The sequence below is a fragment of the Prunus persica genome, chromosome G7, assembly GCF_000346465.2.
Source record: "Prunus persica cultivar Lovell chromosome G7, Prunus_persica_NCBIv2, whole genome shotgun sequence".
Taxonomy (NCBI): domain Eukaryota; kingdom Viridiplantae; phylum Streptophyta; class Magnoliopsida; order Rosales; family Rosaceae; genus Prunus; species Prunus persica.
The window spans coordinates 20,537,240-20,550,799 of NC_034015.1; the positions used below are offsets into that span (position 1 = coordinate 20,537,240).

At 37.9% G+C, this 13,560-nt stretch overlaps 4 protein-coding genes across 4 annotated transcripts; 2 read left to right on the top strand and 2 right to left on the bottom strand.

Annotated features, from left to right (window-relative positions):
* LOC18771837 (probable histone H2A variant 3) lies at positions 5 to 2,291 on the bottom strand. Its single transcript, XM_007202683.2, has 2 exons — positions 1,987 to 2,291; positions 5 to 602 (listed from the first exon to the last, which is right to left on the bottom strand). Exons 1-2 carry the CDS (start codon positions 2,095 to 2,097, stop codon positions 306 to 308), a joined length of 408 nt encoding a protein of 135 aa, XP_007202745.1. The 5' UTR covers positions 2,098 to 2,291; the 3' UTR covers positions 5 to 305.
* LOC18769782 (serine-threonine kinase receptor-associated protein) lies at positions 2,634 to 6,033 on the bottom strand. The gene is made up of 7 exons (XM_007202249.2): positions 5,483 to 6,033; positions 4,967 to 5,102; positions 4,638 to 4,719; positions 3,939 to 4,114; positions 3,656 to 3,793; positions 3,438 to 3,577; positions 2,634 to 3,152 (listed from the first exon to the last, which is right to left on the bottom strand). The coding sequence occupies exons 1-7, from the start codon at positions 5,598 to 5,600 to the stop codon at positions 2,899 to 2,901; spliced, it is 1,044 nt and encodes a 347-aa protein (XP_007202311.1). The 5' UTR covers positions 5,601 to 6,033; the 3' UTR covers positions 2,634 to 2,898.
* LOC18769386 (26S protease regulatory subunit 8 homolog A) lies at positions 7,337 to 11,377 on the top strand. Its single transcript, XM_007202095.2, has 9 exons — positions 7,337 to 7,733; positions 8,601 to 8,698; positions 8,835 to 9,059; positions 9,182 to 9,244; positions 9,345 to 9,508; positions 10,027 to 10,183; positions 10,286 to 10,384; positions 10,657 to 10,767; positions 10,863 to 11,377. The coding sequence occupies exons 1-9, from the start codon at positions 7,538 to 7,540 to the stop codon at positions 11,001 to 11,003; spliced, it is 1,254 nt and encodes a 417-aa protein (XP_007202157.1). The 5' UTR covers positions 7,337 to 7,537; the 3' UTR covers positions 11,004 to 11,377.
* On the top strand, positions 11,992 to 13,028 carry LOC18769236 (EG45-like domain containing protein). Its single transcript, XM_007204691.2, has 3 exons — positions 11,992 to 12,218; positions 12,356 to 12,656; positions 12,749 to 13,028. Exons 1-3 carry the CDS (start codon positions 12,101 to 12,103, stop codon positions 12,753 to 12,755), a joined length of 426 nt encoding a protein of 141 aa, XP_007204753.1. The 5' UTR covers positions 11,992 to 12,100; the 3' UTR covers positions 12,756 to 13,028.

Sequence of the window (13,560 nt, forward strand, 5' to 3'; positions counted from 1 at the left end):
AAAGTGCACAACCTGAAGTTTAAAAGGGCAAATCTTACGCCATCATCAACTGCATTCATGCAGATCATAGTTTGGTACATCTTTCTATAAAGGAAAAATAACAATGGGTTGTCCAAATATGTCTTTGATACAGGGACGGCAATACCACTTGATGACAAGATTCCTAAAAGTAAGCCTACGATTAAATAAAAAATATCAGATAATGACATACAGAATGAAGAAGATTAAGCACGTAATTAAAGTCACTGGGAGACTGTTCCTTGAAGAAATTTGGCACTCCTCTGCAGCTATAGCCAATCTGTTAACTATTCCTTGGTCGACTTGTTGATAAGTGACTTGTGAATGTGAGGGATCACACCTCCACCAGCAATGGTTCCTTTGATCAAGGTATCAAGTTCTTCATCACCACGAATAGCAAGCTGCAAATGCCTGGGAGTGATACGTTTCACCTTCAGATCCTTGCTCGCATTGCCTGCCAACTCTAACACCTCAGCAGTCAGATACTCCAAGATAGCTGCAGAATAAACCGCAGCAGTCGCTCCCACTCTCCCATTAGCGGTGGTCCTTTGCTTCAAGAGGCGGTGGATCCGACCCACCGGGAACTAGAAATACATAATATGTTAGTATATGGATGAATATCCAGCAACAAACTTCCCAGTCTCTAGTTTTAGAGATTCAATAATAAAAAATTGAGAAAATCACCAGCAACTACTATTATTCTAGACAATGGGAATGAGGGGATAAAACAAAAGAACAAAGACATAGAATACAGAACAGGTTTACAATCCAAATAAACCACTGGGGAAAAAAAAAAGACGGGTGCCAGCATCGTATGTGGTAAATTCAAACAAACTATTCACTAGGAACAAGGTCACATCCCTGCTCACCACCCAGAAAAAAATTCCAAAGAACATAATTCTGAACATTTATTCACCAAGGCCAACTATTACTATCAAAGAAACCTAGGATACAAACTTATGGACAACTGAGAGAGAAAGAGAGACTCCAAAGCATCACAAAAGAAACTATATATTCATATGCAAGAACTTAAAACATGTCTTATAATAAGTTATTTTCGGTTATGTTTTCCTTAAAAGTTAGAATTGTCAAGGTGCGGGCCAACTATTGGTTTTATATTTCAAGACCCCTACGCGTGGAACTTTCTTCACTACTAGAGAGCCCAACATATGGAATTGAACATAGATTGACAGGTCGCAGTTGCTGGTATATAAACTCAGACTCTCCCCACTCTAATACCACCATCAGTTTTGTTGAATTTACCACTATTCCTACAAATTAAGATGTTTGAAAGTGAGTTAAAACTATTTTTATATTCTAATATATTGTATAACTTAAGCCAAGAGCACGAATATTTCTATTAAATCTAATTAATGTAGTGATTAAGCTAAGCTAGTTGTTTGTATTGTCATCTGTGGGAAGGCATAAGGTCTCAAAAGAACATGTTCTCAGACACATTCTCCAAGCCAAACCAGGTAACAACTAAACCATGAAGGGCAAACTGTGCATTCTAGATTCAGACACTCCCATCTTATTGAAACATATTTCTCCCCCAAACAATCTTAAATGGAAAACCACCAAAAGATATTATTAAAACCATTGTTTTTCCCCCATCATTGAAAAAAAAACAAAAAAAATTCACCTCCTTTGGTTTCTCAGACAACTGAGATGTAACACCAGTCATCACTACATCAATTTTGTTCCCAAAATATGAAAAGCACAGTCAAGTTAGGCCCAACAGCTTTAGTGAGTAGCATTCGGGACTTTATCTTGTTTTTATCACCAAAAGAAGCAAAGCCCACGGCTAATATTGTCCCAGCTCCAAATAGAAAGCTATCTTCTTTATTCTTTATTTATTGAATGTTTCATAGATTTAACCCAAAAACTCATCCTCAAGAAGCAAAACCCAGATAGTTTTAGAACCCAAAAATGAAAAGAAGAAATTGAAAACGAGAAAGAAGTAAAAACCTGAAGCCCAGCACGAGAGGAACGAGAGATGGGTTTCTTCTTGTCCTTGTCTTTGTTGCTGTTGCTGGCACTCTTGCCCATTATCAGACCCTTCGCGCCCTTCCCCGACATCTTTTCCCGCGAAAAAGCAAAAGGATTTTTGGTAGGGTTTTACTTATGGGGGAGATATTAATCAGATAACATATAATATATGATTTAATTGGAAAAAGAATCAAAGATGATGCGCTCTTAGAGCACTCTCTTCTCTGGTCTCTCGCGACACCAACACAGCCAAAGAGAGGGTCGCGATTCGCAAATGGTCGGCCAGAGTTTGGACGCCTACTTATTCAAGCCCACTTTGACTAAACTAACCCTCGTACTTTTTTCAATTTACGATACTGGTACCCCTGGTTGTTTTTTTCTTTTTGTTTATATACATTGGCCTTTCCAATTTACGATAAATTTTTATTAATGTCTTCGAATTCTTTTCCAACACAAAAATGTATCAAAATGTAACATTTATCTCAGAACATGACCAAACCAGTCATTTCCCAACTTTTGATATTTTTATTTTTCTCAGGTTTCTTTGAAGTACAAAAGCAATTTTAGAAATCCGCAAGAGAGAGTAAAATGCGAAAATCAGAAGAAGTTGAAAATGAAGCAGGGAAGAAGAAAATACAAAATTCCAGGCTTGTCGTATACAAAATAGATGTATATAACAGAAAAAGGGGCGCATCACTCGACTTTATAGGTAATCTGAATATCCAGAAAACAAATCATTTCTCCAGTCGATATCCCAGCAGCAACGAAACAGTGAACTAAAAACTTGTACAAAAATTCTTGTTTAGTCTCTGTCTATATAATTAAGTAATCAAACTAGGATAGCTCTGAACTATGATGACAGGCATGGCTATTATACTCTGGACCAGCCAGTCACTCATTCCCTGCCTCTTCCTTCTCTTTCGATTTCCCCTCGTCTGCAATGTGGAAGCCCTCGATCTTTCGAGAAACCTCTTCTGCAGGTACCTTCACCTTTCCATTTGCCGCCAGTGCCTCGGTTTCGTCTTGAGTCAAGGGGCCAGTCTGCCATATTCTAATGGTACCATCTTCGGATCCTGAGGCATATGATTCTCCTCCTGGAGAGAAACGCAAACAGTGAACAGGACCATGGTGACCCTTGTTGCATGCTGCATCCAGATACAATTGGATTAATTGAGAATTTGGAGTTAGAAACCCCACATAAGATACAAGGATCATAACAGCACCAGACAGAACGTAGAAATTTAACCAACACGGACTATGACTAAAAGCAGCCATATTGCCTAACTAGTAGTCTATTACAATTAAATCCTGCCTTTAGCAGGGTTTAAGCAAGCTTTAAGAAATGTTTTGTTAAGTTGATATTGCCAGATAACATGTCTTATTCCCCCAATAAAATTCATTTAAAAGGATTATTGTTTTGGAGCACATACCGATCTCATCACCAGTATGGAAATCAAATACATGAACCCACATATCTTCTCCCCCAGCAATGAACTTGTTCCCAAACTTTGGTTCCAGTGAAGCTGATTCTACTGTGCACGGCATGTTGTAGCTCTTCACCAACCCAAAGCTGGAATCAAGTAAAATATCATAAGTCATCCAAGCAGAAACTCTGCCAAATTACAGAACAATCAAACTCATAACTTACTAGTTTGCATCCCAAAACTTCACAGTAGACCCATCAGCAGTTGTGATATAACGACCATCTTGACTCACTTCGGAACTGGTCACAGATGATTTGGTCTCAAGTGTTTGGACTATTTTACCAGTTCTTACATCCCATAATCTGTACATTCACCGGCCACTACCAAGTTTAGTACAGAATAAGAAAAACATTATTCTCTTAACTAAATATATGTGTGCACCATAAGAGATTAAAACAAAAATCAAAGAGTAGCTTTAACATCAGATGGTTTCAAAGACGTGCATACCTGACACCTCCCATATCAGTGCAAGAACTTAGTATGGTCTGATCACTGTGTAGCCATGCAGCAGTTCTGACTGAACCAGGGGATTTATCAACTTCTCTTGGAGGGGCATCTGGACGATTCAAATCATATATACGGATAACTTTCTCTACTCCTCCAGTAAGCAAAAGGTGTGTATCCTGCTACCATATTAATAAAAATCAAATGAGATTACAAAAGTACATAATTAAAAAAAAGGGGCACACCATAATCTAATGTTTCAGCACCAATTAACCAGTTTTCACAAGCACTGAATGATTCCAGCATGAGATCTCAGAAAATTTTGAAATCTGAACCAAGAGTAACTAGTTTGGAGGCCAAATACCTTTGAAAAAACTTAAAACGTTGATACCTTACAAGTTACAACTGAGCTTGGTAGGTGAAATATCCAAAAGTCTAGCATTTATATTAGAAGTCCCCTCTTATCCCAGGATAACACCAACCACAATAAGAAAACATTTTAAACTCAAGAGTTAAGCAGATAGCTACTTCACGTGGATATGATTTAGAATACAGTGAAATATAAACATCACATATCACATTTAGCTTGAAGCAAGAAACCAACATAGCAGATAAGATCTCTGAAATGGAAATTAGCATCTTTTGTATGCTCATTGCACTTAAATAGAACTCTAGTTCGATGATGATGATAGAAGAACCCACCTCTGAGAAAGCACAGGCTCGAACAATGTGCTTGTGTTCAAATGAGTGTAGCACATCTCCTGTTAATGCATCCCAAACTTTCCTGCATATGGATTTCATGCACGTAATACATCAACTTTCGATTAAATTAACTACAACTTCTAAGAACAGGAGAAGGACTTTTCAGGTAATAGGAACTCAATATAGATTGCAAAGCCAAGTTCCCCTGCTAAAACCCACTTAACTCTAACCAAAACAGTATATAGGACTTGCGAAAAGAAACAAGAAAAGCGACTAAGCATCGACCAAGGAATTAAAACAATACAGAAATATAAAAGATAACGCCATACGCAGAGAAGTCTGCAGAAGCAGTTGCAGCACGTAGGGCATTAGTATCCAAGCAGCAACTCCATACTGCACCCTTATGTCCTTCAAATGTTCCAATCCAATCTCCAGTCTCTCCATTTCTCAGCATGGGGCTAGAATCTAAAGGAAAAAAGTAAAACTTCAGATGTATGAACATAACAATATTTAAGAGCATTTATGAGTGTTAGCATGTCACAATCTCAAGGACGAAATATTTGTTTCAGCTGTGCCCAACATCCTAACAACAGGTTTCACCAGATTTCCACAACCATTACCCTATAAAGTAACAAGGTCACAGATAACAGTCAATATACTACTTCCAGGGAAATACAAAGACAACAAATGCAATTTTCATCCAAAGTTATAGGAAAAATAAGAACCCAATGCTATAAACCCATCAACTCATTCATACATATTCATAAATACATATGTCAAATTATAAAGTAAGGATTGACACAAATCCAAACGCATACAAGAAAGCATTCAATATCGATACGTACCCTTACTGGCGCTGATGAGAAAGAAACCATCGGGAGTGATTGGACTGTAAAACAGATCCACAACCGGACGGGAATGACCGTGGCAAACCAGCGGAACGGCCACCTTCTTCTTATCCATCACTTACAAGCTAATCCCAAAAATAAACTTTTTTATTTATTTTTTATTTTTTTCTTGATCTGTATCTCAAAAATTCAAAGAAAAAAGAACCCTAACCCTTAACAGGTTTCTATTTCTCTATACAAATTGAAGCGTAATCAAACAAACAGTCAAGGATAAAATTGCCTTGAGACAAGTCACTGGGTGTTAATTTAGGATTATTGTACACAAAGATGTTGATTTTGGAGCGAGAAAATGGCGGTATTTTGACACAGGTGGGAAACGATACAGTAAAGAAATTGAAATGAATCCACACCTCCTAACCCTCTACAATGGCTCTGACTGAATCAAATCTAATGCAAATTACAGAGAGAAAAACCTAAATTGAAAATCTAAAAGAAAACGTAAATGTTAGAGAACAGAACAGAGCTGTGTGACTAACAAAGGGCTAGGCGCAAGCGCAAGTTTGGGCATACGCTCTGCGTTTTATAGGCTCGCCTTTTGGGCTTTTTGCTCCATTTCTTAGATTCTGGATCTCTATTCCTCTGTATGGGCTTTCTGGCCCGGATCCGTACAACCCAGCCACTAAAAATATTCCATTGGTCCAGCTTTGATTATGACCCATTAGTTAAATTATGGAAAGATATACTGTCACGCGCGTATTCGCAAGTCCTGATTTAATATATTTGAGACTCACAATATATTAACCGTTATAATTCACTTAAATTTGTAATATTATCCATTATAGAAATCGTGAATTTTAAGCATGCGAGGCACTTTCTATTATTGATTAATTCAATACTTTATTTTGATGAACTTTTTTATTGTGGACATTGAAGTTGTTTGCATCCCCATATCTCACGATATAAATAAGATCTAATTATCTTCTCCCATGATTTTTTGTTCATGACTGCTTATTGAAGATGATCTTGAGTTGCTATGAGATAAGCAATTAATATTTCAAAACGTTTAAAATTGAACACTTCTTTTAAGAACAAAATTGAACCGTTTTAAATGATAGTTAAACTAAGGAGTTAATGATCACAAGGGACTTGTAGCTTAAGGTTAAGAGCATTTACTCATCCACCAAGGTCCTATGATCGAATTCCCTCTCACCAAATATCTTTTGTCTTGACAACAAATAAACATTAGTTAATCCATGATTATAGGTTCACACCAACAAAACCTTAAAGAGAGAAACGTTTTAATTGTCGTCGTCCTTGGGAATCGGAGGCCTAGTTCCTTCTCCTCCTCACCTTCATAGACATTCCCATCCTCTCTCCATTATAATCCTCGCTCATTCCCTCTAACGCCTTCGTCTTGGTTGAGTTTGGTGGATGCTTGGCAGTCATGGTGATAACGTGGTGGTAGGTCGGCTTTTATATCCTTGTTTTGTTTTAGTTTTTTTAGTTGTAATAAGTGAATCAACTTCTTATGAGTTTGTTGCGTGTTTTATAGTCTATACTTGTATTTTATACTTGCAATAATTAAAATGTTGTAGTTGCAGTTATAGTTTGGTTAGTTGAGGTATATGTATGGTTTTTTCATGTATTTGTATTGATTATTGTAACTAACAGCCTTTTGACCTGAATTATAAATACAATCTATTGTCATTCTCTCCAACAAAAGAAAAAAATTAATCCTCGTAGCAAATGAATTGGGCCTCCAAAGAGAGGCCACAAGATAAAATTATGGCCCACATTTCTTTGGATCCAATCAAAGTTCGACCCAAAATCACAAACGGGGCATTGCTACCAATCCTTTACACCCAAGGAAAATAAAAAACAAAGAACCAAAAGAAATATGAATTCTTGAACGACACGAACACTACCTCGCCCATAGACCGACACCAACACCGAACACCTCCCTTCTTTATAAAACCCAAATAGGCAGAGAAGCATAAAAAAGCTCTCCAAAATTCACAAATCTCAGGTTTTTGTCGCAAGAAAAGGATCGCAATGGCTGCAGTAGGAGTCGAGATCAAGCACCCGGAGGCCGTGCCGGAGGAGGCCTGCTCCGCCAAGGCCACCAAGCAAGGCGAGGGGCTCAGGCAGTACTATCTCCAGCACATTCACGAGCTTCAGCTCCAGGTCCGCCAGAAGACCCACAACCTCAATCGTCTCGAAGCTCAGCGCAACGAGCTCAATTCCCGAGGTTCGATGGATTTGTTTTCTAATTCACACCTGTGATGCGCTAACCCTAATTTTTTTTTATGGGTTTCTTTACATAATTGGAGGAAATTTTGGGTTTGGGTTAGTCAATTGTCGATTGTGGTGGATTTTTGTAGTTCGGCTATTGTATGTTTGCTGATTTGATTCTGACACAGTGGTGTTGGTTATTGGTACTTATAATTTGATGAAAACTAGCGTAAAGATTTGATTTTTGGCGAGTTTACTAGTATGTGGGAATGTAGATTTTTACTAGGAAGATGATTCAACAAATTCTCTAGAGTAATTCGAGATAATAATGGAAGACTTCGGTCTTTTCCTATCTGAATTATGGCATTCTTTTGTTTGAGGAAATACTTGGTACTAATTTTCTTTGATATAGGATTGCGCTTGCTGACACCGAGTGTTTGTTGATGAGTGAAGTAACATTTCTAACAACCCAGTCATATTCCCATTTGTTGTCCGAGAGTAATTATAAAGAATAAATGCTGAAAATCAAACCAGTTTAACTGGAGGAAGCTAATCCAGTATAATACCATAGAAGATAAAATGAATGCATATGTAGTCAAAATATCACTCAGAGGATTTAACAGTATTTTATAACAAAAGCATTAATTTGTTATGTGCTTGAGCTAGTAAGCAATATCTATTTGGTTGTACCAATCACGATGTCAGTTAATCAGTGTTTCTGCTTTGTTGCAATGTGAATATAACGTGTGGATCTGGTTTTGATGGAGTTCTTGAAGCCTTTTTTCCCCATATTTATTATCCATTCATTATACATATTGTAGCAAGTCAAGTTGGAACTATTGGATTGATCAATTTAATTTATCTAACTTCGCAACTTGAACAGTGAGAATGCTCAGGGAAGAACTACAGCTGCTTCAGGAGCCTGGATCATATGTTGGGGAAGTTGTTAAAGTGATGGGGAAGAACAAGGTTTTGGTTAAGGTAAGTAGTTTTACATTCTTCGCTAACATCAAGTTGATATTATGTACTCTTGTCTGAATTACAGACCATTCATTAATTATGCTAACCAAATTCCTTGATGCTTTTTTCACTTACTTCATGTCTTTTTGATTTTCAGGTTCATCCAGAAGGGAAATATGTCGTTGATATTGATAAAAACATTGATGTCACAAAGATCACGCCATCAACAAGAGTTGCTCTCCGCAATGACAGCTATGTTCTTCATTTGATCTTGCCCAGCAAAGTAGATCCTTTGGTTAACCTTATGAAAGTTGAAAAAGTTCCGGATTCTACATATGATATGATTGGTGGTCTTGATCAGCAAATCAAAGAAATAAAGGAGGTTTGCTTCTGCACATTCGTACTCTCTGAACTCGCATTTCATTGCTTGCTGGATTTGTGTGATATTTTACTTCTGCACTTTCTTCTACATGTGTTGTAAATAACATATAATCATTTTTCCAGGTCATTGAACTTCCAATTAAACATCCTGAATTGTTCGAGAGTCTTGGTATAGCTCAGCCAAAGGTAGAACTATGTTGCCAAGTTGTTATGTTTGATTATTTGCTTACTAGATAGGCACTAACTGTTACATTTGTGCCCTGTGACTCACTCTTCAATACAACAGGGCGTGCTGCTTTATGGGCCACCTGGCACTGGGAAAACACTGTTGGCTAGGGCTGTGGCCCATCACACTGACTGCACATTCATCAGGGTTTCTGGTTCGGAGTTAGTTCAGAAATATATTGGGGAAGGCTCTAGAATGGTTAGAGAACTTTTCGTCATGGCCAGGTTTGTTTTGATCTCTTATTGAGATTGGTTTTGGTTTCCGTTTCTATGTGCACGTGTTACTTTTGTTGCCTTGATTTAAAATTCTGTTGCTCTATGTGTTGAACTTTAACTTATTCTATGCTCAGATTTGATGTTGAGGCTTTAATTCGTGGAGGGAAATTCTAAGTTAGAATAAGCTATTTACCCATAATTGTAATGTTGGGCTGTCAGTATTATTAAAATAGAGTCATACTATCGGATTGTCTGAGGCATGTATGTTCATCCGATCTGTGGCACCTTGAAGAAACAAAAGGAACAATAATTTATTGGGGTGCCCCTGAACTCTGGATTATATGTTTATCTTTCTCTACTGCAAAGATCTGGGTTGTGGATGAATCTGTAATCATTCAATGATCTACCTCTTGTTAAGCCTCCCATAATGATTATGGGATTCATGCACATACATTTTCTAATCTGATTTGCTTCCATCTTTTTGCTTACCATTTGCTCACTTTATTTTAATTTGGTTTTTCCTTCAGGGAACACGCTCCGTCTATCATTTTTATGGATGAAATCGACAGTATCGGATCTGCTCGTATGGAATCTGGTAGTGGCAATGGTGACAGTGAGGTGCAGCGGACTATGCTGGAGCTTCTCAACCAGTTGGATGGATTTGAGGCATCAAACAAGATCAAGGTACTGAGCAGATGTGGATTCACTGGTTTGAAACACAATATAATACTTCTGAACGTTATTATTTGTCTGACCACCACCATCTTTAAATTCATCCCTTGACAGGTTTTAATGGCCACAAATCGTATCGATATTCTGGATCAAGCCCTCCTTAGGCCAGGACGAATTGACAGGAAGATTGAATTCCCAAATCCTAATGAAGAGGTATGTTCCAGTCGCTATACTAGGATTAATGTTTTCAATAGGTTTATATATTCAGAGGTCAAAATTTCTGTTTACTCTTTATATTAATTGTCCGTATGCCATCAACTGAGGTTGGTCAGCGGTAAATGGTTTCTCATTTTTGCAATACTAAGTCCACTTAGCAGAGTGCATATACTAAACTTCCAGTTTTATAATACTTTTGATGGTTGGCATTGCCTATTTTATCTGTCGCGATGAATACAATTCTTAGTAATGCATTTAAAAAATTGCAGTCTCGTTGGGATATCTTGAAAATCCATTCAAGAAGAATGAATTTAATGCGTGGAATTGACTTGAAGAAGATTGCAGAGAAGATGAATGGTGCATCTGGTGCAGAACTGAAGGTAATTTTTTCGTTTTTCCTCCGTGGTTTATAACTAATCGAGGTTTTGTGTGCGGTATCAAATCTTTATGCTCGCTTTCTATTTCCGCGATGCAGGCTGTTTGCACAGAAGCGGGGATGTTTGCTTTGAGGGAGAGAAGAGTTCATGTGACACAAGAAGATTTTGAGATGGCAGTTGCCAAGGTAATGAAGAAGGAGACCGAGAAGAACATGTCATTGCGCAAGTTGTGGAAGTAATTATGCACACTATCTTGGTGTTCTTGGGAGGCAATGTAGGCGTAAAAGACAGATGTTTAAAGGGCAGTGAAATTCTAAGACGAGGATACATGCAAGCATGGCCGTCTTGCCTTTGTTGCTACTATGCTTTGCATTTTGCTTGCTTGGTGGGGGAGTTTTTAGTTGCATACATACCACTTTCCTGATTTACAAGTTAATAGAACTGTGGACTTGTGGTATTCGTTTTAAACTTTTAGGTTTATATAAATATTCTTCACTTGAAATTATTTTTTGTGTTGCTTGTGGTGTTAAATGCATTGGATTAGATTTGGGGATAATGATTCACCCGTGTTCCTTCCAGTCAAATTGAATGCTGGGTAAAACCCTAGAATTTACCCCTAGTCGAGTGATTATTAGACTTGATTATCCGATTAGCTCCATTATCTCTGACACTGATGACTGATCCAGGAAAACTTCAGTAGACAAGTTGTGCATATATCATATTGGATATTTTTGGTACTGGAGCAATCATTGGGTCAATTTTCAATGGGATTGATAAGATTACGATCGGCTATCCGATTTATTGGCATGTGAAAGTGCATATGGCAAATGAATTATAAAATCACAAGTCAAATCTTCGTATGGGTGCAAAGCATGCCCATATATATATAAATACAATATACAAGTACAAGGTTTTTCACACATATTGCCAAAGTGTTGTGAAGTTGAAATGATTTGCAAATAAAAACCTTTTTTCATTAAATTAGAGCCCGTTGATTGATAGGTTAGAGAAATGCTTATCCGTAATCAACGTGTGATGGATGTTAGGTCAAATTGAAACGTTACGGCTAAAGCCGCGTGGTGAGTTGGCGATGTCGTACCCATAATTATTATTTAAATAATTCAAGTGTCTGGCCCACAGCCGTCAATTATTCTAATTTAAAAGCCTGCTTCCAACTTAAACCTACACGTTGACTTTGAATGCTCTTGTTTATACTAGACTTTTACACAATGAATTCTTTCTTCTACCTATCTATCTCTGTCCAGCTAATTCACTCCATTCAAATAAATAAAACAACTTATCCTCCAAATTCCAGACCCTTTTGGTTTCTGCAAAAATGTCGAGAGCTCAACCACAAAAATGGGTCTCCCTACTCATCCTCTTCCTTCTACACCTTTTACTCACATCTCACGCTGACGTGGGCTCTGCTGCGCAGTATCCTCCTCCATATTTACGTAAGTTAACGTCCCATCCCATCCCACGTATATTTACTTATATATCCTCACCCCATGTTTATATTTATGTTCTCTTCTCTACCTTACCTCGATGCACATGTATATTATGTACTGCTTTTTTTTAAAAACATATGTAGCGACGGCGTGTTACGGCAGCGATTCGTCGCAGTTTCCTTCGAGCAACTTATTTGCGGCGGCTGGAGACGGAATATGGGACAATGGGGCATCCTGCGGGAGGCAGTACTTGGTGAGGTGCATAAGCGCGGCACGAACGGGGACGTGTGTTCCCGACAAGACCATTCAAATAAGAATCGTGGATTATGCCAGCTCTGTTAATTCTGCGCCGTCGGCTCCAGCCACCACCATGGTCTTGTCCCAAACAGCTTTCGGAGCCATCGCAAATTCAACGGCAAAATCAATCAACATTGAGTTCCAACAGTAAGCAGATTAATTCCTTTATTATCTCCAGAAATATGGAGGGTGATGATTTTAATGGTTTTTTAATTTAATTTTTATTTTATTTTATGCAGGGTGTGATGTGGGAAATGTAGAAATGACGAGGTCTGAGGTGGGTTTGAATTTTCAATCATGTCATGTGTGCAAAGAGACCGTGTGATGAGTGGTGGAAGGGGCAGGAGATGGCGGAAATTCATGTGCTTTTGTATTCTAGTTATATATATTTTGATTATTAGTCATTGTAACTTGTAATGGAATATTCAGCAAATGTGCACAAAAATATGTCATTTTCATTTTCTATTATACATTAAATATTTATTACTTTTCATTAATTATATCCCGGAAATTTCCTGATGGGTGCTGCGCTTTGGAAGCTACGAAACCATCTTTGTCAATTTCTCTTCTAAGTTTGGTGGGAATTAAATACTTTAACCAATCATTGCTATATTTATTTATTTATTTGACGTGGAATTTTCATATTTCTCGCATCAAACAGTAAAAAACACAAAATAAATTAAGACAACACACGACACGATGCAAAAGGGTACTCAAATGATGGGGGCAGGGAAATGGCAATGATGCAAAACGTCTGGGCTGGGCTGGGCTGGGCTAGATAAATCCAAAAGGTGTCTCTGTCAGCTGCATGTGGGATGCTTGACTTACGTAAAGGGGAAAGCCAAGTAAATTCCACACCAGTCAAATATGCCAAAGACTGATCTAACCAAGCACGTACGTAGTCAACACGTCCAAGCTGCTGTCGTTCGTGTTTTTTGTGTAGCTTTATAACAATCTAGAAACATAAAGGAAATTACGCACATTTTACTTTTCTTGTTTTTCTCCTTTGATTAGAGAAGCGGGTCAAGTGGCCCAATATTCAGCGTCAAGG